This window comes from Centropristis striata, chromosome 2 (genome assembly GCF_030273125.1).
Source record: "Centropristis striata isolate RG_2023a ecotype Rhode Island chromosome 2, C.striata_1.0, whole genome shotgun sequence".
NCBI classification, from domain to species: Eukaryota; Metazoa; Chordata; class Actinopteri; order Perciformes; family Serranidae; genus Centropristis; species Centropristis striata.
The window spans coordinates 12,745,439-12,769,747 of NC_081518.1; the positions used below are offsets into that span (position 1 = coordinate 12,745,439).

General features: G+C 39.5%; 1 protein-coding gene across 4 annotated transcripts in view; it reads left to right on the forward strand.

Annotated features, from left to right (window-relative positions):
• The window catches only part of coro2ba (coronin, actin binding protein, 2Ba), a 58,061-nt gene that overhangs the window by 16,278 nt on the left and 17,474 nt on the right, over positions 1-24,309 (forward strand). For 2 of the 4 annotated variants that reach the window (XM_059347047.1, XM_059347048.1), the window contains exon 5: positions 20,375-20,575. In XM_059347047.1, coding sequence (XP_059203030.1) covers positions 20,375-20,575 — 201 coding nt within the window. Of the gene's footprint in view, positions 1-17,127; positions 17,258-20,374; positions 20,576-24,309 lie in introns of those variants that run through there. The other 2 variants (XM_059347049.1, XM_059347050.1) reach the window with 2 other exon arrangements.

Here is a 24,309-nt window from a genome sequence, read left to right on the forward strand (position 1 = left end):
ATGGTCTCAATCCGTTGTTTCAAGTCTTTTTTAAATCCAGCATGATGGTTTTTTTTCTAAGTTATGGTCCCATTTAGAGTAAAATAGACGGCAAAGCAGGCTATGCTTCAGGGTGTGGCTTTTGTGATGACAAGTCCCACAAGATGGGGGCATATGAATGTGCATCTATGCACTGTGTACATTTAATTACCCGTAAACTAGTTTTTGGTTTACCTTGAAGTTTGTTAACATTTTTAGCAGCAACTTAGCAGGGCATAATCAGGAGCCAGGTGCAGTCAGGTTCCCGGTATGGGTGGCTAGATGTGCCACATCTTGCACCTCTGGGACAATAATGATTACCTTACCTTATCTTACTTTACGTTGCAAAACCATGATGGCGACGGCCAAATTGCCAAACCCAAGGCTTCAACAGCAGTCTACAAACCAATGGGTGACATCACGGTGACTTTGTCCCCTTCTTTTTAAAGTCTATGTTCTAACTGCACTAGTGACTCCTAGTGGTGCGTTAGTGAAGGTTGTCTTACAGAGTGAGTGTGATCCGGGGCGGATAGTGTAACCAGTAAAAAAAAAAGGATGCAGGAAATGAAAAAAAAAAGTTAAATCAGTGTTCTGAAAACAACCATACTACATGTTTATATATTGATTGTATGATTTGAAAAGTACTTTATTTTTGTTTCGCAGACCTTGTGTAGGCAGCGACATGACGTTACATAACAGGTTTGATTTATACTGGAATTCATTTCACAGAACTGCTATCTGATTTTTCCCTCAGAGTTCTTGGCGGATACTTTTTATGAGAAACGTCAGTATAAATGTCATTCAGTCCATATTTTCTGAGAATCTGTTCTTAATTCCAGCTGTGTGGATTTCCATTGCTGTCACTATGGTAACACAATGGGCATGTCTGTTAAAAAACAGAGGCGACAAACAAAGAGCCTTCACAAATTATTGGACATTAGAATTCATACTTCACCCGTCATGTCAAACATGAACTGTATTCTCTGCTACTTGGCGAATTATTGACATTTGGTATTACTATTCATAGCACTTTTACTACATTATTTTAGGACATTAATAAAACATATTGATGAATTGCCCATTTATCTAGAATTCTATAATAGATGAATTAGCATGCTTGAGGCAACTTTACTAGGACATTGTCCTGCACCTGCACATTCCTCTCTCTAGTTTGATTATAAAGCTACTGCAACCATCTAGTTTTTGCCATGTTTAGATTGTTATGGAAAAGTAAAACTTCCAGACACTGTAGATACCACTTTTTTGTATATAGACCTACTGTATGCATTTTCCCTGTGTGTTATTCTTTACTGGACGGATTCACCAGCTGAGAGCAAGCTGTGTCTGCATTCCAGCCCTTGGTTTTTCTCCGTGGGTGCCGACTACAGCTGAGAGGGTTTGCTGGATCTGTGCTGAGGTGCCAGGTTCATTTATTTATGTATATGGTTCGTGGAAAGAGATGGAGTAGAAGGAAAAAGGAAAGTCAGGAAAACATGACTTGATCAGGATTTGGCTCACATAGAAGAACTGCCAATAAAACATGGGTAATTAAAGTTTAACAGTGCTTAAATACTTAAACTGTCAGATTCATTACATTTTTCAACAATAAAATGAATAACGTGACAACAGAAAGATGTGAATGTTCTGTCTTTTATTTTTTTAATTCACTCATGGAAAATGTGCCTAAAGGCCATTCAAACAACTTTTTTATTAGTGTTGGGCTTAGATAAATGAGTCTATTTATGCACAACTTTTCTTTCATTAAAGTTGAATAAAACAACTCCTTGTCATGAGGACTGTTAGTACTACTGATCCCACTGAGAGTCGACACCTCATTCTGAGCTCTTTGCAGCTTTTAGCTCGTTGTTTTAATTTGACGTTTGGCTGGTGAGAATAAGCCAAAGATTTAGGACCACAAAGAGATGGAGATATTGTTTTCTTATCAGTTGACTGATGAAGTCATGGATAAAACATTATTTGTCTCGTGATGAGAAAGTATATTCTAAAGTACCCAAGTTGTTCTGTTGCTGCTAGATTTATAAATATGCAGTTATTTGCCAAATCATCAGCTGTAAGACCTGCAGACTTTATTTTTATTGTATGCATATTTAAAGACTTGCTGTTTGTTTGTTTTTCAGTAGAAATGTGTTTGGTCTGATTTGCTGTAGGAATTGAACTCGGGTTGCATGTAAAGATAAATACCTATCCACCACCCTACACCCAAACCTCTGCTGTCTCCCTTCTTCTGTGGTCAGGTGATGTATGTATCTTTTAGGAAATAATTTAATTTACAAAATTTCAAGAAACCAGGCACACAACATCACCTCCGTCACAGTCATACAGTAGGAGGCCAAATTATGTTGATGTGCAAGATAATCTAAATACATTTTTTTCTTCCATACATTTGGCCTTTTTAAATGAACTCCAACCATGTAGAATCATTGAACAAACTGCTAGACAGGTATTTAAGTTATTTTCCTGTAAGTCTCTGCATTCCCTGTGTCGCACAAGGTAAGGACCGTCTTCTCCTGACAATGAAGAATGGGAGCTGTGGACTCCCAAGCTTGGGGTAAAAAAGGCTAATAGACATTTTTCCACATTGTCAGGGGAAAAAGGCGTTGTGGTTTGGAGTGGAAAGGTGCTGAGGGTAGCAGCAGAGAAAGGTATGCAGAAATATATCAGGTCCTGTCAACGGAAGGATAGCATGAGAAGCTTGAATGTTAATCTTTATTTTAAGTCTGCAGATATCTCTGATCCAACACCGCCCTGCCACACAACCACTATTTTATTGCTGCTCCAGAGAAATGCAATGAATTTGCTTGGAGAAGTTGGCATCCCTTCATTAGTAACCTTATGCCTCTAACCCTCTCCTCATGTTATGCTGTATCTCTTTCCCGGATGAGAGAGGACGCTGACGCTGCTTGTTTGCCGCTTCTCCATCCGAAGTTTATTTATTGCCTGTTAAGCATCTTTGAGTGTTTAGAAAAGCGCTATATAAATGAAATGTATTATTATTATTTTGATGATGATGCCACTGGAAAACTGTAGATATATCTGGGCTAGAAAAAAATGTAAAAGGGAGCCAGTGTGTCTTCACACCAAGGAAACCACAGAAAGATATCAAGGTCATTGGAATGAAGCAGCCAAGAGAGTTAGCATGTTGAACAGAATTGTTAAGGATATTAGCTACCCTACTAGGTACAGCAGCTGAATTTTAGAATATAAATTGATGGCAGGCCTATGGACAGAGTCTGCCAGGCATTTTAACTAATTTTCCTGAAATATATTAGTTGTCAAGAGATCTATGCGGCTGTGTTTTGTTGTTGCTGTTGTTTTTGCAACCTGCGCAGATGTCTAGTTGATTGTACGGATTTTTATTTTGGATTTTTAGGTTGTGGAGTATAATCAGTACTGATTTTACTGAGTAACTAAGTAAGTTATTTTTGGGCCCATAGAAAGGAGGGGTATGTCAGTCCTGTATTTGAAACTTGTATTGATGTTGTCTGATATCATGTTAACCCCCTAAATGTAAATTTGACGACAGTGATAATTATTGTTGTATGTTCAAGTATATAGGAATCTTTTTAAAGCAGAATATATTATATTTTATATTCAGGAGATTAAAATAGCCATGCATGTGTGCAATGTGTTTATAGATATTAATTTTGATAAGTCTTAATATAATCCTTTGAAAACAATTTAATATGCGGTTTGGTGTCCGACAGAACTTCATATCAAAAAGATTAACCCTGCTTTCAAGCAGTGCCTGCTGGCATGTGTTATACTATCTAACATTGCTGTTTAGGAGGATCTGTCTCACTTGGATTCTTTAAATGTTTTCCCCATGCCATACTACTGTTAATCAGTTGAAGTAAGATAAGAAAAAAACTGTGTTAATCCCGAGGGAAATTGTTGTGCAACAATTGCAGCAGAAAGAAGGAAAGATTGCATTTGATGAAATACAAGGAATTTTATTAAAATTTACTTTAAACTTTATGCCTCAATTCATACAGAGTCAAAGGCTTTAGTTAGCAAGAAGTTTTGAGAAAGTATGTATACCTAAAATATAGCATTATTATCTTGAATATCACTGGAAAATACTAGTTTCAGGGAGAAATCCACAATGCATGATCATGAAGGTCTAAATGTGCACTCTAAATATTCATCATTTATGTTCCATTCGACAAGATCATTGCCTAATCCAATGAAAACACTGTACTACACACACTCGTGCACAAAAAAATTAGGATACACTGAAACGAGAGTGATGAAGAAGTCGGGGAAGTGAGCAGATCCAGCAGGGAGTAGATGGTGCCAATAAAGAATCCCTGCTGGAATAACAGCCAAAATTAAATATTTGTCCCCATAGAGGATTGTGAAATGAGGTCTGTGTTTTGCAGCTGGCAGTTTAACTGGGACACATACGTAGATCTACTATACTGCAGAGGTCCAATTGACAGGCTGGCAACAAACAGATCAATGCAACAGACTGGAAAGATGTGCATGAGTGACCATATGATGGATATTTCATTGCTAGCTAGCCAAAGACTATCCTGCCATCTGATTTGCTCTTATATAAACTTTATAATAAACCAATGGAAAGAATTATAATAAGCATATGGAGGCACAGGATGATGTAGAATGACAGCAGCATTAGTATTGTAGTCCTGTGGTTATATTTCTCTGGGTGATCTCATCAACAGAGCAGCTTCTCTGAAATAGGTCAAATTCACAACACATTAACCTTCACCCACAAACGGGAATACTGTCATTTCAAATGTGGCTTAACAAGCTCGCACATGTGTGCAAAGGCAATTACTATCGCCTGTTTCTTCCTCTCTTTCTGGTTGCGCATATTTTAGAAATGGAGAAAGGCGCAGTCTTTTTTCTTGATCGAAACAAAAAGCTGAGAAACACATCATTGAAGAGACATTGGAGAAACTATCCCAGATGTGCAGGAGTGCATGAGGTGACGACCACTATTCCTTTTTTTTTTTATCTCACCTGTCAGATTTTGAGCAGTGCACAGTCACCATCGCTACTTATAATCTTCACTGGCTTGATTTAAAGACCACAGTTGTGGTTTAACCTGCTTACCACATTAGAAAAACCCATTAGGAGCCTTTCCTCATGACTGCTGCTCTGAATAAACAGGAACATCTGGAGTTTCCCTGCCCCCACTTAAAAGCTGGCAAAGGTGCCAGAACTGCTCCAATCTGTTTATCTCACACAGATTTACTGTTCTTTGTATCGTGCCCATGATAATAGACTTTGACACATCATGTCACATTATGTGTGTTATGGAACCAACAAAAGGCAAACACATTTTTTTTGGCCTAATAAGCCCTCTTAATAACATCAGGAAGAAGCTCTATATTAAAATGTACTTCTTTTTTTCCTCACCTCAACAAACAACAGCTGATCTTGTCAAAATTTTTCATTTTGACATGATCAGCTTATAATACAGAGTCATAGTACAAGTTCACATGCTGCGTTTCATGGAACCTGTAGTTAAACCGTATACCCATCTTCAGTGGCAATCACCTAGTCCATTAAACTGTGAGTAACCATAAAGAGATTACAGAGAACTGACCTGGTACACTAATATGATATTGATGTGTATGAGGTTCCTGTGCAAGGACATTGGTTATCTCATTGCCCTGGGTAACTGTATCAGACAAATGGCTCTGTAATATCCTCTCCCTGCTGGTATCCGGTACCTTCTGTTCGTCAGTAAATCAATACGTGCAGTTTATAATGAGATATCTCAACCACTACCGGACAGGCTGGTAAGAAATTTGCTGTGAAAATTCAAGGTCACTCTAAGATGATTCTGAGTTCCTGCTGACTCTTGTGTGACTTTTTGTGTTGCACCAATATTTGGCCAAAATGGCCTTGAAAAATAAAAATCTAGAGAGCAGCTAGAGCATGAAATTTACACAAACACACTCCCCAGAGCGAGAATTCCTTCAGTGCTGGATACTCAATTTAATTTCAAACCTGTCTTGTAATTACCACAAATTGTCAACACAGTATAATATATATCATAATCTAATAGGTGATTGGCGTTACTTTTGCTGTTCACAAAGAGTGAAAGCACAAGAAGTAACTTTACATTTTTATTCCCAGTGGTAAGGCCCTAACAATATAAAACTGACAGCATATAATTTGATCCTCCACCACTCATTAACTTTTTTAATGTGCATTTAGAAGTATTGTATCTGAAACCCTCAATAGAAACGGCATAAAACCTCCTCAGTTGCACAAAGAAGTTCTAACGCTTGCTTGAGGTGGTTTTGGTTTTGTTAAAAATAGTTGATTTTCTAAATGGGAAATGGAAACACCTTTATTGAACAGTTCTGAAGTTCTGATCTAGCGAACATCGGCATCTTCCTTGATATTATATTAGCTCATTTTTGTCTCTGGACAGCATAAAACATGCCGGTTACTAATTGACATGAAAAAAACTGTGACTTTTTTTTCTGAAGAGCTCTCTCCATTTTTCTATCATAGATGGATTAGATGGCCAGGGCAACTTGTTTTGTTCCAGGTACGCAACCTCCGTTTCTTCTGCTCTGTTTACTGGTGGATTAAATCCTGCACAGCCTTTCGTGCAAACTTTGAAAACTATGCTCCAGTTCCAATTGATGGAAATGCACCTATATTGCTTTTCTTATTTGTGAAATTTCCTGAGTTGCCTGAGTTGCTGCGTTCCAGCAGCAGCACGTCTCCACCGCGGTTTTGTTGCGTCTTCTGCCCAGCGTCAATTCACACCGGGCGCGTTACAGCAGCGTCACGTCAGTTTAGCGAGCCGGTCGTATACACGCGAGATAACGAGATCACGCGATAATCCTGACCATACGGAAGACCGCAAGATCCGTGATTAACTCTAAACTCTATTTATACAGTCTATGGATAAACTGTGTGTATAAAATAGACAACAACAACAACAACCAACTTACTTTGCTTCTCTGACGTGAAAGATATGTTGATCTGACCATCTATCCTTATAAAAACAATATGTTATGTCATAAATGATTGTATGATGTTCCACTTCAACAATCAGTCTCTTGTCGTCCGTGTCGCCGATCCTCTGAGACCCTTTGATTGATTGATTGCTGATCTGGTGCCCCGGTCATAACATAATGCTGATGTGAAGTAGTTTTAGGCTGCATGAACTGCGTATTGTGTTTTATTTTGAAAGGGGCGGAAGTGTTTTACGCTGATTCTGAGTCGGACTTCCTGTCTGGTGCGATCTGCTCTGTTGAGATTCACGCGATTTGGCAGCGTCTCGCGGAGAAATAGAAGTCCTACCTAATGCTCGCGTAGAGACGCTGACGTGACGCTGCTGTAGTGTTACGCAGCGCGCCCGGTGGAAATGCTCTCATTGATTAGAGTGTTACCTATTTGCAACGGCGTATGCGACACTGACGTGACGCTGCGGTAACGCGCCCGGTGGAAATCAGGCTTTATTATTTTTGTGTTATTTCTAGAGTTCCTTTTGTTGCAATTCAAAGTGATTGTATCTTCCAACTTGCTTGTCTTAAAGATTAGTATTTTCTGGCCTATGTTGTATGCAGGTATATTGTCTCATCGTTTTATAATCAAAGTACTGTGTCGAAAAAAAAAAATATTGGCTGCTTTATAAAAATATGTGTTATCGTACCAAGAAGATGAACTTTTGTTTTCTATTGGAAATTGTGTTGATGAATATCAGATCTTCCTGCTACTGTTCCCTTTGGGATTTATTATCATATCCTTCCATGTCATTCCAAACAGTATCACATAAATGACAGGAAGATCAGTATTCGAGCAGCACAAATCCTTGTTGCCAAGGTTGAGACGGCCACTGTCTGGAATGGAGAAGTCCTTGGCCAGGCAGATGGTCTGGCACTTGGCTTGGCCACGTTCTCTGTCTCGGTTCGCTTTTTCACGCCCTCAACCATCCAGTCCTGCGAAGAGAGACAGAGTGAGAGAAAGAGATAGTGAGAGGACACAGCAGAAAGAGAGAAGAGACAAGTGATAGATTGAGGAGTAGAGATACCAGAAGGATGTTCAGTCCATCTGGTTGCTGACACAGTGTGGAATCGCCTGGCATACTGACTCTCTGCTGGTCTGGACTTCAAAGCTTTGTGTCTGATTCAGTTTGGATGAACAAGTAGCTTTTCCCAGACGAGTAAAAATATTGAGTCATATATATTCTAAAAAGAAAAGATCAGGCAATGTCAGACTAATATTTCAACCAGTAAATGGTTTGATTTATTGTCCTAGGGAAGAAGAAAAACAGTTGCTGCAAATTTTCTTTTGACTGTTCCATGTTGTTTCATCTGGTTTGGCTTTCTCTTTGAAATGTTAGGATGTGTAATTAGCCATTTTTCACAGCAGGCAATTTGAAATGTCACAGTAGGAAAAGCTCAGGTGTTACTAATAACCTTAATGATGGTTCTGTTCTATTCAAGTGTCTCAGTAAGCCATGATGATGAACCAGCAACGGTGAATTTCATTTGTTGATCCTCAGGCTATTAACCCGGGAATTGATCTCATTGCACCATTATGAAGGACGTCCCAATTCCTAAAAGCATCTCGAGGAGCAAGGAGGCTTGCTGAAGTGATTTCGGCAACCATGACATTTTAGGGGCTTTTTGTATGTTTGTTTTTTTTTTACTTTATTTAGAGTTACTGAGTTTAAACTCTTGTCTATACAACTTGAGTCTACAAATATGCCATGTGGACTAAAGGTTGTAATTAGAAAGATATAAAATAAAATCATTTAAATAATTATATTGCAAATCTTATTGTGGCTATAGCCTATTCAACAGCTTTTTTTGTTTGGGGGAAATGTATTGTTTTATTTGGACAGTCAGCTCTGAAAAGTTTGTCTTTTTGCTTAAGAATTTGGAATACAAAGTTTGGTCAAAATAATTATTGTATACTGATATTAGTATAATTAGTAATTTGTCAAATAGAATTGTGAACAGAGAACCCCCTGACGTATAAAAGAGGTGTGACAATGGACAGATGATGCAGCTGTGCCACATATCATATTTTATTGGTGTAGCTTTAAAATGAAACACTCTGAAGCAAAGCTGGCTCATTTAGCAAAATGCTTGTTGCCTGGACTTCTCTCTCCTCACGTCTCTTCCTCACCTCCTCCGCATGTATCTCAGGTGGGAGGGACTAAGAGACGAGGAGAGGAGGTGAGGCAAGGAATCGGGGATGTACAAACTGGGAAATGGGCAAGGTCTCAGAAACTCCTGACTATTCAATTTTGTTATTCACACCTGTGCTTTTCATACTGTTCATATCAAAATGTCATTGCAATGGCTGATTATGCACCAGTCTACTGCAGAGTTTTGCATTGATTAACTTCTAATATAAACTTTGGCAAACACAGAGAACAGGCACTAGGATCATCTCTTTGTCTTTGTACATACAGTGGAACACACAATTCTACCGCAGACAGCACAGACACAAGCACACTTCAACACACTTGAAATCTCTTGTGAAGAACAGCTCAGCCACCTACAGTTTCCTAAGATGCATAATACGTCTGAAGTGTTAACCTGCCCATCAGACAGAGCATTTGTTTGTCTTTTACTCATAGAAGGTAATTGTGATGCCAGTCTCCGGGCAGTCTACAGGTTCTGGGTTAAATGACCAACGATCAGACAACTGGACGTGCTCTGTCAGCAATCACCTTGAGGCTATGAAATACAATATCTTAACAGAAGTGAAAACTGACTGGATGATTAATCTTCCAGAGAGCTGTTTCTGTATTCTTACTTCAATGATGAATTTCAATAAACTGATGAAAGTGCTTCTTCATCTCCCGCTCCTACGTCTTGGGCTGCGTGCCATTTGGCTTTCTCAATTTGAACCGGCGCCAGAGGGGTTTCATTTCAGAGCTGATGAGATTTGTGTACTATGACATAAATCAGCTGTCTTTAGTGTCCCTTCAATAATCTTTCTCCTAAAGCACAATTTCAATTATCTTTACAAATGATCTTTGTTGAAAGAGAAAAAGAATTCAAACTTTGGTTCAGTTCGTCTCTTAAAACTGCGACAGATTAAATGCTTTCAGCTGTAGCCGATTTATTAGATATAAACACATAGGTATGAGGATGTATAAAATGACAGCTCACTGGCAAGACATTAGTCATCTGAGGTGTTAGCGTTAGGATAAAGACAAAAGAAAGATTAAAGATGAAGCCAAAATGCCTCTTGGATTTTTTTTAATATCATGATGCTTCAGTTGCAAGTTTTTAGATTCGGAAAATATCAGTATTTATCTCTAGACTGTTTTCATTTACTCAGTGTGTATGTGTGTGTGTGTGTGTGTGTGTGTGTGTGTGTGTGTGTTTGTGAGCGCTCTGCAGGCAGGTGGTCTGACAGAGGGGCGTTAATCTCTGTCTACTAAAAGCCTCCTGTGCTCCTCCTCTCTGTCTGCTTTTTTCTTTGTTTCTTTAAATATTTCATCATCCTTTGTTGCTCCTCCCTCTGCATTCACTTATTTTCTTTTCTTATCTTGTCTTCTCTTTCACCTTGAGTCCCTTCGTCTGTCTTTTAGGCAGTGTCCGCCTCCATTTATCTCTGTTAGTCTTTTGTCCCTGTGCCTCTCACGTCCTCTTTTGTTTTTTTGTCTTTCCACTGGACTTTTCCTTCACCTTGAGACTGCAACCCCCCCTCTCTCATTTGGGGTGTGAGGCGCAGCTCACATCATTATGCTCCAAATAGCACGTGGCAGAAACTCCTGGGGGGAAAGGAAAGGAAAGCACAGGGGAGATTATTAATTTAGACGTTTCTCTTAGGTTTTCAATGGCTGACCTTTTTATTGGAATTGGAAAAAAATTGTCTGTTTGTATTTTAATGTAACAGATTGTATTTGTGAGCAAGATGAAGATGAAGAAGAGACTGGTACTTGTGAGCATATCAGAATGTCTGGAATTAAAATACCATGGTTTACATTCATAGTAATTACATTACCTGGATGATAACACTGCTGTCAACAACCTTGTTTTACAGTCAGGGGGAAATGGATGGATTCCAGGACACCCACTCCTCTGTGTACTTGCGCTCTGATAAGTGCCCTTCAGCTGGGTTCCTGGGTTTCCTGTCCTTGGCTAGTGTGCTCTTTGCACCATTACCGCTGCTTAATGGGGCTGGCTTTCAGCCCAAGAGATGCCATTAGCTGAGCTTCTGCATCTCCTGTCATTATCGCAGAGTAATACCCTATCATCATGAACACACACTCCAGAACTCAAACAGCATTGGCTGGTGTTTTTCCAGGCCCATATCCATGGTACAAAGACTGTAAAAGTAGTAATCCTAAATATAACTTAGTCTACTTTGTTCATTGTCGTTACTACGCAAAGCTTCCCCATCAAGCCTGCTGTCAGGGGTTTAAAGGGTGCATATGACCCCGACCCAAGGCCCAGGAGACCCATGCAAAGGTCCTTGGTGTTGGAGTAGGTGTGGATGAGGCCCATATGGAAAATTTCATCCCCCTGTCCATAATTGACCATTCACTAAGTCCTGCCTCTTTGTTGTTAGCTGATGCGAGTCTGTCAAGCTGTCAGAGTGATCATGGAGCCCACACTGTCACTAACTGCACTCTCTGAAGAAGTATAGTCTGATCCATGGGAAAACAACAAAGCCATTTCAGGGAGACGCAGACAGAAGGGTCTAATATGTTTGATGGATATGTCCATGATGTCAAAGTGACTCAGCAGCAAAAAACGGTTAAAAAAACAAACATAGCAACTACAGACCACAGTGTAAAAGTGAAGTGAGCCATTTGAGTAGCAGTCATTGGAAACTGTTTGGAAAAGGGCGGGCACACAGATACCTGGCAGGTGATTGGATGAACCATCACCGTGACACTACGTCTGTGCTGAAACCAGCCAAGAGATGGGCAAAGACCTTCACTGTTCTCTGTTGCTGTTCTTAATTAGAAAGTACTGTCCAGTTTGATATTACTTTTGATATTACAGCATCTACGCTAAACACTTCAGCAGTCGTTGTTTAGAACAAATTTATTTATGTACTAGATTTGCAATCTTGTTATATGGCAGGAATCCAGCTACTGTAAATGGACCTGCCCTTATATAGTGCTTTTCTAGGCTTTGTGACCACTCAAAGCACTTTACACTACAGACTGTGCTCATTCACCCATTCACACAAACATTCATACTGGTGGCAGAGACTACCCTAAACGGTGCCACATGCCACCATAGGGAATTCATTCACACACCGATGAACGCAGCATTGGGAGCAATTTTTGGGTTCAGTATCTTGCCCAAACATACTTTGACATGTAGGCTGCCATGGTCACGGATCATGGCGACCCATCTACCAACTGAGCCACAGCCACCCTGTGCAAGTTAAACCACCAATTACCAATCACCAATTATGCTTTATGCTACTTTTAACCACATAATAAAATAAAGAAAATCTGACATATAAATATTTGTCAGACTATGGTTGTGGCTGGCCCTGCACAGCATACAGTAGTTATGCAGATGTGACGTGGAGTTCACGTAGCCCCCCCATCCCACCCCAGCCCTCAACCTGCCAATTGAGCTCATGAACTTTGGTAGGTTGAGGGGACGGACATGAATAATAGGAAAGTTTTGCCCTTTCACCTAACCCTACTGTTCACTCTAATGGGATGAATTACAGTAGAGCCTTTTTGGTGTGTTTGTGTGTCTTCCTAATTGTTTGAGAAACTCCAGAAATGATATAATAGACACTAATGGGCCAGATAATGGGGGACTGAGTGAGTTCCAGGAGCTCCTGTGACCTCTCTTTTCAACTGATTGAAATGAATGCAGGCTCAAATAAAAGATTACCTTTCCAACATTCCTGAACTGGCCATCTGGAAAATCCAACAAAAATCCAGATGGACTGATTCACTCTGAGCTGCTGGAGCAGGTGTGTTAAATCTATTCTGTTCCGTTTTATTTTATTCCATTTGCCACTTGGTCACAGCTGCTATCGCCTGCAGAGTTGGATGTGGCTTTCGTTCACTTTTGTGTGTATGTGTTGCTGTATGGAAACAATTCATGCATGGCTGTCTGCATCAGGCATTATGCATCAGTTTCAGCTGATTCTTGTGGAGTGAGATTTGCTCCATAGTCGGCTCATGGTCTCCTGTTTCATGGAAACTTCTAAGTGTGCCTTGCAGTGGGGTGCCAACATCTCCTGTGTTGACTGCTCCTATTTTACTACAGCTTCCAGTCAATTTTGTCAACTGTAGGTTTTAACTTGATTTTGCTTAATGCCTTGCTTATAGAGTCATGACAACACCTCCAGCCGAGCCTCTGATCTACTGACTTCAATGCAATCTCTAATTCAGCTTTTCTTTCACCTGTCTTTCTGGACAAATGCTGCATGTTACTGCGATTATCTTTCCGTATTCTCAAGGGATGTAACGATACACCACAACTCACAATTCGATACAATTTCCTGAATTTTTTTCTTTTAACAGAATGAAAGATTCCTTAATTATTTCTCAGACAAAAACACAACATTTCTGGGTGTAACTGATTGCCCAGTTACATTGCAGCCTCTGGCGCAGCCCCTGATCGGCCTGGATACGCTTTCATTTCTTGAAATGATGTGGAATGGAGGAAAGGCCAGACTTTCACGTAGAGCCAACAGAAATGTTGAGCTCACATGATAGGATGCTTTCACCAGGCTAATAAACTCCACTTATAAAATGAAAGTGTGACTTATCTGCATCAGATAATGTTGCTTTGAAGATGATTAACACCGACCAATGATGGATATTAAAATGCAAGTACTTTGTTCATATAATCTGCAGCTTCACAACACACAAAAGCCTTTGTATGACCACAGTAGTTCTGTCAGGCATTGCCATAGCAGTGCAGAAAATATTCCAGCCCTTTCGGCCAAGCTGTGACACTTCCTGTGTAAGATCCCACTTCACGCCGAGAGAAAATTTGGTCAAAAGAACCAATAGGATGTCTCGCTTTTTGTGATATTTATTCCTCGCAGAGATGGGAAGTCAGCGTAAATGACTGTACAGTGTCGCTGCCAAGTGAGAGGAGCAGAAGACAGAACATGACATGGTGGCTTGACAGGATTTCACTGTGTCTGAGTGACGAGACATGCAGTAGCCCTGTGGATTTCCCTTTTGTATCTATTCAATGTGAGCTCAGATGGCCCTACTTCCTTATTTGGCACCAGCATTGAGAAAATCTCTATTGGAATAGTTTAATTTGATTTGGTGGTGTTTGAATGGCCTTTTATGGCTCATAATGAGTCAGTATGGGCCATTGACTGTGTATAGTTCGAGAAGAGAGTGGATGTTGGACTGCAGCTGGGATGACGGAAAAGCACAGCCAAATTATGCTGCTACTCTTATGAAAATAACTATTTTATTTTGTGGTTGTTACAAACCGACAGCTAGTTTTATAGTTTGATGATCGTTTTAACGTAGACAAAAGTATTTGCTGCTGTTAGGATATTGGAAAAAAGGGTTAAAACCTGAAAGAGCGAGGAGGAAAGGGGAAGATTGAGTGTGCACAGAGCAGCAGCAGCAGTGTTTTGAAGCAAGACATAAAAAAACTCAATAAACCCACTCTACTCTCTGGAGTGGTCTGCCTTGCAGCCACGAGCACTACAGTAAATGTATACTGCTGCAAACAGACAACACATGGTCAGAGGTGGACGCAGGCACATAAACGAACACACATGTACAACATATAATAAAGACAAGTATAACACACACACACACACACACACACACACACACACAACCACACACAACCACACACACACACACACACTAAATCAAGAGGCCAAAGGCAAAGCTCCTTCACAGTGAACCTGCAGGGCTCCACCCACATTTAAAACACACAGACAACCATCAAGGGATGCAATTTTCACTGTAACACCTGCCTCAGTGTATCGATCTGACCAGGGGTTGTTTCACAAGCAGTTTGTAGTGAAAGAGCACAAAGAGACTTCAGGGTTCGTCAGTGATAAACAGACAGTGATTTAGGAGCAGGAGTCACTAAGCACCAGTTCTAGTTAAGCTATAAATATGCATTTGAATAGGATGCAAGAGAGAATTTTAGGATAAGTTCCATAATTTTATTTTGTCGCTGGAAAGAAAATCACATATTCCTGGCAAAGCGGTTTAGTCAGTGTTCTTTTAATAAAATGTAATTATTGTTCCTATGTAGTCATGTAGTCAAATAGGAACAAACACTGATGCTCAAATTAACTTCAGTTATTTCGAGTGTTGCTTCCACCTTGTTGATGAATGTCAGATCATGGTAACATAATGATGGAGCTATGTGACCAATGTACTATGTATTTAAAGTAATAAATAAGATCTTTGACTCACGTATTACCAACATGTTATAATAACTATAACAATACAAGTAGCTAAAGCAGACTTTGACACTGAATGACTCATTCATAAAGACTTTCACATACTTGTAATGATCAATTTAACATTTTTATACATGGTTGAAAAGCGTTATTAGTAATGGTTACACATGAAATCACAGCTGTTTTTTGTTTTTTTTATTTAATGAAAAAAAAAATCTTTTTTGAGCAAAATGTAAAGGTTTAAAAACAAAACACAGAATATAAAACCCTTGCCCTCCCTATGAATGCAAGTATCAAATCACCTTGTATGAAGGTTATGATCCAAGGTTCCGCCCCCTTAGTTACTGTTGCTAAGTCGGACAAGGTTGACTGTGCGAGGTGGTGATGCCAGATCCATTTAGCCGGGTGCCACAGTGTGTATTAGTTTGTTAGCTTATATATAGCTTCAAGAAGCAGACAGCAAGGCTACAGTACTTCTCCCACTGGAATACTTGACTGTGGGATGGCACAAAGTTTTGATAGAGATTTACTGTATAAACAAAGGAATTTTAGCCTTGATCTATCATACTATCTATCTGCTTGTCCTCATTTGGGTTGTGTACAGCTGGAACCGTTCCCAGCTTTGACATTGGGCGAGAGGCGGGGTACACCCTGGACATGTCACCAGACTCACAGGGCTGACACATAGAGACAGACAAGATATTCACTGTGGGGGGAAGCTGGAGGACCCGGGGTTAGCCCCAGAACATTCAAACTCCACGGTCCGGATTCAAACCCAGGTTCCTCTTGCTGTGAGGCGAAAGTGCTAACCACTACACTGTGATCTTCTCTAAATTAAACATAATTAATATCATCATAAAATATATTGGCAACCAACCTGTCTTTCCTTTACCAAATCTCTTATATCACATTATCACAGAAATAAAGAGGACGCAAACTTGGCTGAGGTTGGTGAGCTGACTTTAGGCCGACATTAGCTAGCTAGTTAGCTAGCATTTTGCTAACACTAGCTAACTTGAGATGTGACTATATACAATATAGAAAGTGTTACCTGCCTACTTTTATACTATTGTTCACAGGATCGGAGGATTCATACATTTTCATAGTAACTCACTATTTCAGTTACATAGCACCAAAAATGAAAAAACTCTTTTCTCAAAGACAAGATATTACACCTCCCTATCAGTAAGATGTCCTCTATTTTCTATCTCTTTAAATGTTTTAAGTTTTCAATAAGAAACAGTCATACAGTCTTATTGTGTTGTACTGTTTCCAAAAATGTTATCACGTTGCCTTTGGCACTCCTGCAGTTACTAACAAGATCCACAGTTGCAGACGTTCCTTCTGGGGTCTACCTGTCTTTCCAGAAATTGGGCAGGTTTCATACCTGTGGAGTAAAAGATTACAGTAGAAATAGGAGATTAAAAGAGTGAAGGATGGAAGGATTGAAAAGCTGCTGGTAATCGGCCCAGATGGGCCTTGTGATTCCAAACAAGCAGTGGGTGGGAGAGGAAAGACGATGAATGGCTACTACTGGCTGGGCTGGAGCTTGAACTGTGCTGGAGACCGACAGAGACAGAGGGCTGACTGAGTGGCAGGATGGGAGAGACGGGTAAGAGGAGGAAAGGGGGGAGTGCTCGCCCTCCAGCTATCAGTACCAGTAGGAGGAGGAGGAGAGAGAGTTTAAAGGGGAGGGGGGGAGGAAAAACATGAGAGAGAAGGAGGTAGAGCAGACACAGGCTGCCTGCTTGGATTTGAAGGGAAAGGAAGGAAGAGAGGAGATCCTGGCGGCTCGCTTAGACAGAAGGGTGGATGTTTGCAGTGTGAGAAGGCCACAGCAGCACTGTGACTGAAGTGCCACTGTATGGACACTGGTAAGGTAAGGTGGCATTTTCTGTGTCTTTATGAGAATGAGTGTAAGATACAGTGGGGGTTTACTTAAATCCAACTTTGCAGAAAAACATTTTGATAGTAAAAATATGCAAAAACAACTGTCTGCAAAGTTAAGAAGGCCCGAGAGGGAATCACGCTCACATCGCTCAAGTCTTGTGATCGGCATTGATGGATACAAAGTCACTTTCTTCTCTGAGTTGTCTTCTCTCAGCACATGGTTCAGTTTGTGTGTGTGTGTGCATGTGTTCTTCTGCTGCAAACCCCTCGTGAGATAAGAAAGACACAAACACACACAGATATCCTCTCTGTGCCATACCCCGGTGACCAATGAATGAGCATCCTTGTAAAGAGAGCTCAAAGCAGGCGAGTCTCCTCTCTTTCCCTGTCCTCCAACTGTCCCTCAGGCCACTTTCTGCCGCTCCTCTGTTCGACATTAATTCTTTAACAAGCTGTTATTATGCTACTCATGCAGACATGGCGTCAGAGCAGACGGATGGGATGAGGGTGAGATGTTTACAATGGATATGACGAGCTCACAGTAGGATTGTGTATGATCGGCTGTAACTTGACTTGTTTGTATGACCTGTACAACAGAGTTAAGCAGGAATTTGTCATATTTAAGCACTGGTGGAAAAAGTACTTAGTTCACTTATAAGTAGAAATACTTAAATGTAAAAGTAAAATTGTTTTACAGAATGGCTATTTGTGTTGTTATATAATTGGTTAATTCTTACACTAATACTTTTTTTTACAATCATTTGTATGGTGATATGAACAAGTTACACTTACAATGCTTTGTGACTGTCCGCCATTAAAGAAAGTCTTAGTCAACTAACACACCTTTATTTTTTCTTTCTGAACACTTAAGATTTTGCATACTATTTGATTAGTTGATTTACTCGACAGATCTATAAAAATGAGTTCCTCCACAATGAATCATACAAAAGCACCACTTTATATCTTGTGTTTAGCAGAGAATTGCTCATAACTTTCTTGGAAATAAATCTTTCAGCGGTAAACAAAACAACAATAAAATTACTAATAGACTAGAGAAATTGACTAAGACCAAAATGACTAATTATACAAATAACTGACATTGACATTTTTACATTATTTTCCAAGAATTTGGCAGCTCTACAGACACCTCAGGACAATACAGATTGGCAGGTATTGGACCAGCACCTTGGAGGGTCTATGGTTTTTTACCAGAGCGAGGGAGGCAGGAGGAGCCATGATTTCTTTGTTTACTTGCTAAGGATAAACAAACCACAAGAAAACAGAAACATCTGTATTACCAATAGACATCTTTTTATGCATGCATTTTATTCATATGGTGCATCACTCGTCCGTTGGTTTAAAGTTTGTTTGATTTTGATTGTGGACATATAGCCACTACAGAGAGTTAAATCTATTAGAATGCATGACATTTTATAAATCCATATGAAATCTTAATCTGAAAAGGTAAGTCTTAAGTAGCTGTCAGAAATACAGAGTTAAAGTAAAGCATCTATATTTGAAATAGCAGAAAATTGTTAATTATAAAATTCAAAAAGCTGTTGTAATATTCGTCTACATACACTGTAATAGCACTATAATTCAGCTGCAGGCTCTCTAAAGCCGCTACATCTCAGAGCTGAAGTGAGGACAAAGTGATCACCCACACTATTGTAGCCTACTGGATGCCATTTCTCCAGTCTGGTTTAAGACAGAAAGGGACGGGCAGAGACAATGGCAGCCGCACGGTCTGAGCATGTTTCTATTTGCATGTGTACACCACTCCCACCAGTTCCCCTCCACATCCCAAGAACAATGCTGAATAGAGGATTGCCTGATGTCATCCAACATTTCTGCTACTGATCTGACAACAGTCGTAATCCCTCTCACGCCAGTTCCTGTTCTGAACCGTTCGCAGCCCGTCAGTAGCATTGCACCAAAATGCATTCTCATAAAAACAGATCAGGCTTCAGAAGATTTGTCACATTAATTAGCAATAAATAACACCAACTTTTTTCCTTTTGAGACAAAGGGCATTTGCCTTCCACTTCCTGTGACTGGGACAACCTTTGAGTCCTGATGCAGAGTCAGCGCACACCAAAAAAATCAAGAGCTCATCAGTGTGTTCTTGTGGTGGAGCAACAAACAAAAGAAGCATCTTGAGTCAAACGTAGCCTCTTGTCTTTTCTTGTGTGTGTAGTGGCTGCAAACAAAGGCTGCTTTTCTGCTGTATAAGAGCTATGCAAGTCAAAATAGAGTGATGAACAACAGGACTGACTGTAATATGTCTTTTTTGATGATTAAGTTATTTGGAAGAAACGTCTTTACCATTGCTTTTCCCTCTTTACACATTTTTTCACCTGCTCTAAGGCAACATGAAATGGTGTCAAAACAGCTTTCCCCCCTCAGAGTCTCACAGCCATGACCAATCTGGACAATTTCCCACAACTGTATGTGTGACAGTTATCACGTCTGCACAGATGGGACAGCACACCCTGCAACTGTGGGTTTAGTAGATAGAAATTTGACATTAGGTTAAATGATGCTGATTCCATTATTATCATCTTGTCAAGTTCAAAACGATGCTGAAAGGATAAAGATAACTTTTCCTTACAGTGTATTTTATTTTTATAATGTTATAGTACCACAGTGGCTAAATAATCTTTTACACACAAAGCTAAAAGTGCCACTATATTTGTTTCACTGGACACACAGACTAATAAGAACCACAGTAAATTAAATGTTCAAAATGTTTAATCCTAAAAAGTTCCAGGTCAAAACAATGGCTTGGCTGTCAGCAGTGGAAGAAAAAGTTTGAATTTAATTATGACCTTAAAAATCCATCGACCCAGTCAAGGATCTTGTTGAAATTAATATTACAACAACCACCTGATCCAGACCTACCTATCTCACAGATTAACAATTTTTTTAGGAATTTAGAAAGATCATCCCAGCAAAACCTTTTTTCACTTCTTATTAAGTCAGGAAAAACAGGAGAGAAAACAATATAGATCAGATTAGAAAATGGATTGTGTGTTGTTGTTCTTTCAGGGCTTCTGAAAGATGTTGCATAACAAAACTAATGTGTGTATGTATTTGTTCTCCTCAGATGTCATGGCGTCCAACCTACCGAAGCTCCAAGTTTCGAAATGTATACGGAAAAGTTGGCAACCGGGAGCACTGCTTCGACGGTATCCCCATCACCAAGAATGTCCATGACAACCACTTCTGTGCCGTCAACTCCAAGTTCCTGGCGGTTGTCACCGAGAGTTCTGGCGGGGGATCTTTCATTGTTATACCTGTATCCCAGGTAACTGGCACTGCCACACTCATCTCTTGCTGTTTGTTGTCATATCTCACCAAATATGACCGTTCTATTTGATTTTGTGAAATGGTAAACGGACTTGAATGACAGTTTTCTAGTCTTGGCAACAACCAATTTTTAATTAAATTTAGCATTCACCCATTTACATACACTTTCTTACACTGCTGGCCGAGGCATAAACATAGACATATTATACATTCACATACACAGTGCACACACAGCATCAGGAGCAATTTGGGATTCAGTATCTTGTCCAGAGATACTTGGACATGTGGAATGCCAGAGCCATGGATGGAACCACTGGAACAACACTCCTCTGTAAAGGTTAGGTAAAAATGCCAGGGTTTAGGTTTAAAGCTAGCTAGCTAGCTACTACTAGAAGTAGCTAGCTACTTCCTTGCTTTACTAAATAGGTGATGTAGATGTGACGTACAATGTGACATAATTATGTACAGAAGCTTACAAGTTAAATTAAAAAAACAAAGTTAATGGGACATGAACACTGGTCTCCCAGATTAAAGTCCTGTTTGTTTGGTCCTTTCACCATCCCTCCCAGCCGCCCTATACGGCCTCTCTTGGTCTTTATAATACGTTACCTCACTTCCTCTTTTCCTCCCATCAATACGCAAAGCTACTACCGGTACCGTCTGACGACAAACATACTGCTCATAATAAGCTGCACTAGCTGGCTCACAATTACATGATTTTTATTGACAAATACTAGTGCATTATTTTTCCTAAGTATAACTACGAACAGTGAATGATGTTGAGACGCATCAAACTTTATATGTGTTTAGGGTTTAGACTCTCTAATAGGGATGTAACGATTACTGGTATGATGATAAACCGCGGTAATATTCCTGAAGGTTAGTGCGACCGTTTCAAATTTTAATTATCGTTAAAACCGTGATCGATTTCCACAACCGATTACCCAAAACTCACGATGATACTGCTCATTTTCCTGGAGAAGCAGCAGCATCTGAACAGCACTCGTCTGTCCTATGAAAACATAGCTGAAGGTACCAGCGCTTGGGCCTGTTCCAGATCTGAAAAATCTGAGTATGTTAATGCTGAAATGAGGGAATCACTGAGTTTCCCGTTCCAGAAAGATAGGTAACTTCAGCTCTGGCTGAATTGCCGCGGTAACTGACTCGGAGAACACAACCTGGTCGCGAGTAGGTTTTCTTCAACAAACTCTGAGTTTCTCTGTTTCATTTCCTCACTGTTCAGCAGCTGCACAACAACTGTTACCTCTTATGGGCACAAGGTGCAATCTTGCACAATTTTCACATTTATTTTTTATTTATTTATGGTATTATTATAATTGTTTCTGCCACATTGCTTTGTTTAAAATGGTAGTTTTGCTTTCATATGCACATTTGATTTCTACTTAAGGTACATAAAACAGTGAGTTTTCTCTCTGTACCAGTTTTTCAATCTGTAAGACCAGATCTAGTCTTGAGCAGTGAATGTAATGAAAAGTATTCCTATTTTAAATAAACTTGGTTAAAAGATTTTTACATTTTGAACACATTTAACAATAATGTGATAATATTGATAACCATGATAATTTTGGTCATAATAACCGTGATATGAAATTTTCATATCGTTACATCTCTACTCTCTAGATATATCAGATTACTTTGGTTTCAGTTACTTTCCAGCAATGTACGATCTCAAGTTCTCAAACTAATTCAGCACAGTAACTCACACAGTTACTCCCTTCTTGCTGTTGCGGAGCATGCCAGCCTTTAATTCTCAGGCCAGAATTGAAAGCCAAAGTTGTAACAACGTAGAGTTGCTGATTGGATCACGTAAAGGCATTCTGGTATTCTGGTTTCCCATAAACAAGACAAAAGGGCACTGTTGTGATGGACTGAGTGAAATTCTTTTTCTTATTATAGGAAAAGGGAATTAGTTTCTTTTTTTACTGAGAATTCTCTTCACATCCAGCAAATACACTGTGCTGTTCTGCCTTTGCTGGATTATTTATTACACAACAGTATTTCAGATTATGATATGAAAGATAAGCTTTACATTCACACATTTTAGAGGGATTATGCTAATAGTAAAGTGTTGAATTGTTGGAAGTATTAACTGTGAAGTATTTTATTACAAGAAATGCAGATGGTTTTATGTGTTGGTGATATTTGGTTTGATATGGAGAGATATATGTAGGATAATTTTAAATGTAGGTGTTGTATCACTGTTTTATGAACCGTGCAGTACAGATATAAGTGTTATTTTTCCACAAGGCTGTGATGTAGTTTGCCTCACACTCACTTCTCAGTGTAGGTCTGAGAAACTGCTTTGTCTCTTTAAGAGTGACTCTGCCAAGGTACTTGAAAAGCTCTCGGCTGCCAAGCAGGGTCGAGTCAAGCTGTTTCAGGCAGAAGAAGTATTCAGTAAGCAGAGCAGTTCTGCTGTGGCGAGGAGGGAGACCTCAGCTACATTTAACTTTACATCATCATGAGCTATATGGTGTTCAGTCAGGGAAACAGACAGCCGACTGGCTCTGCATTTAGGTGATTATATGGTTGGTTTGAAGTGCTGCAAAGATGGTGGCTTTTTTATTATTTTCTTTAGATCAGAAGTCATAAACTAACAGTGTCACATCAGCAAACTCTGTCCACTGTTGACTTGCATGTGTCACCTTCACTGCTTACTTCACTTAGTGGATTTTAAAATTGGAGAGGCTGCAGGTAATACTCAGACATCTCTAGTTTAGATGCAGAGCTTGTTGTTCATGAAATTCACTTTGTTTTAAGATTTTGAATAACAAGAGGAGCTGCATCGTGTCACATAATCCAAGTAATGCTTCATTTGCGAAGTTGGAAAGAGAAGGTTATATTGGCTGGTTTTACATGGGACTTGTAGGTGACTGACTTGTAACTCCAATATAATATTGTTTAAGTGTTATATAAGTTAAATATACAGGATTCACTGAGACACACATGATATTAGATGGTATGAGTCAAGGACAAGATGTCCAGAGGAACAGAGGTGATTTCATTCAATTCAGTCTTAGAAAGTCTTATGAGTCAGAAAATTCACATCCAGTGAAAATCAAGAAAAGGGCTGATATTAGTAGTTTTATTTATGCCATTATTTGTTGATACACGGTCACCCATAAAGTTGGAATATAATTTTTTTTTCCCTCTTTTCCATTGAGACAATGTGATTTATTCTTGACCGATAAAGTGTGTATCTTCTAATACAAATCTATTAATAAATCTCTTCCAAATATATCACCATTAAAATGAAACCACAATTAAAAGGATTGAGTCTGAAAACAAATTTATTTCAACTTTATGAGCAATTAAAAGAATACTTCCCCCTTAAATGACCCTTTGCATTTTAATTAGTCACCCTGTGATACTTCTTTCTTAATTCTTAAAGAAAACCTTTTTCTCATTTGCCTCCATGATGAACCAAGAAGCCAAAAATGGAGTAAAACCTTGATGAATTAAAGTAAGTGGGGGGTGTGTTTAACAACAGCAAACTACATCAAAACATCCGTTTACAATCCCTCACACGACTCATGCAGTATAATCCAAGTCTAGTCTATCCAGTTGGATGCTCAGTACATCCCAAACACATGCATTTTGCTAAAATCTTATCATTTAATACACTCCAGCCACTAACTTCTCATGCTGGTGCAGGCGAACTAATTTGCACTAAATAAGTGGTCAATCTTATTTTCAAGTGGTCCTCACATG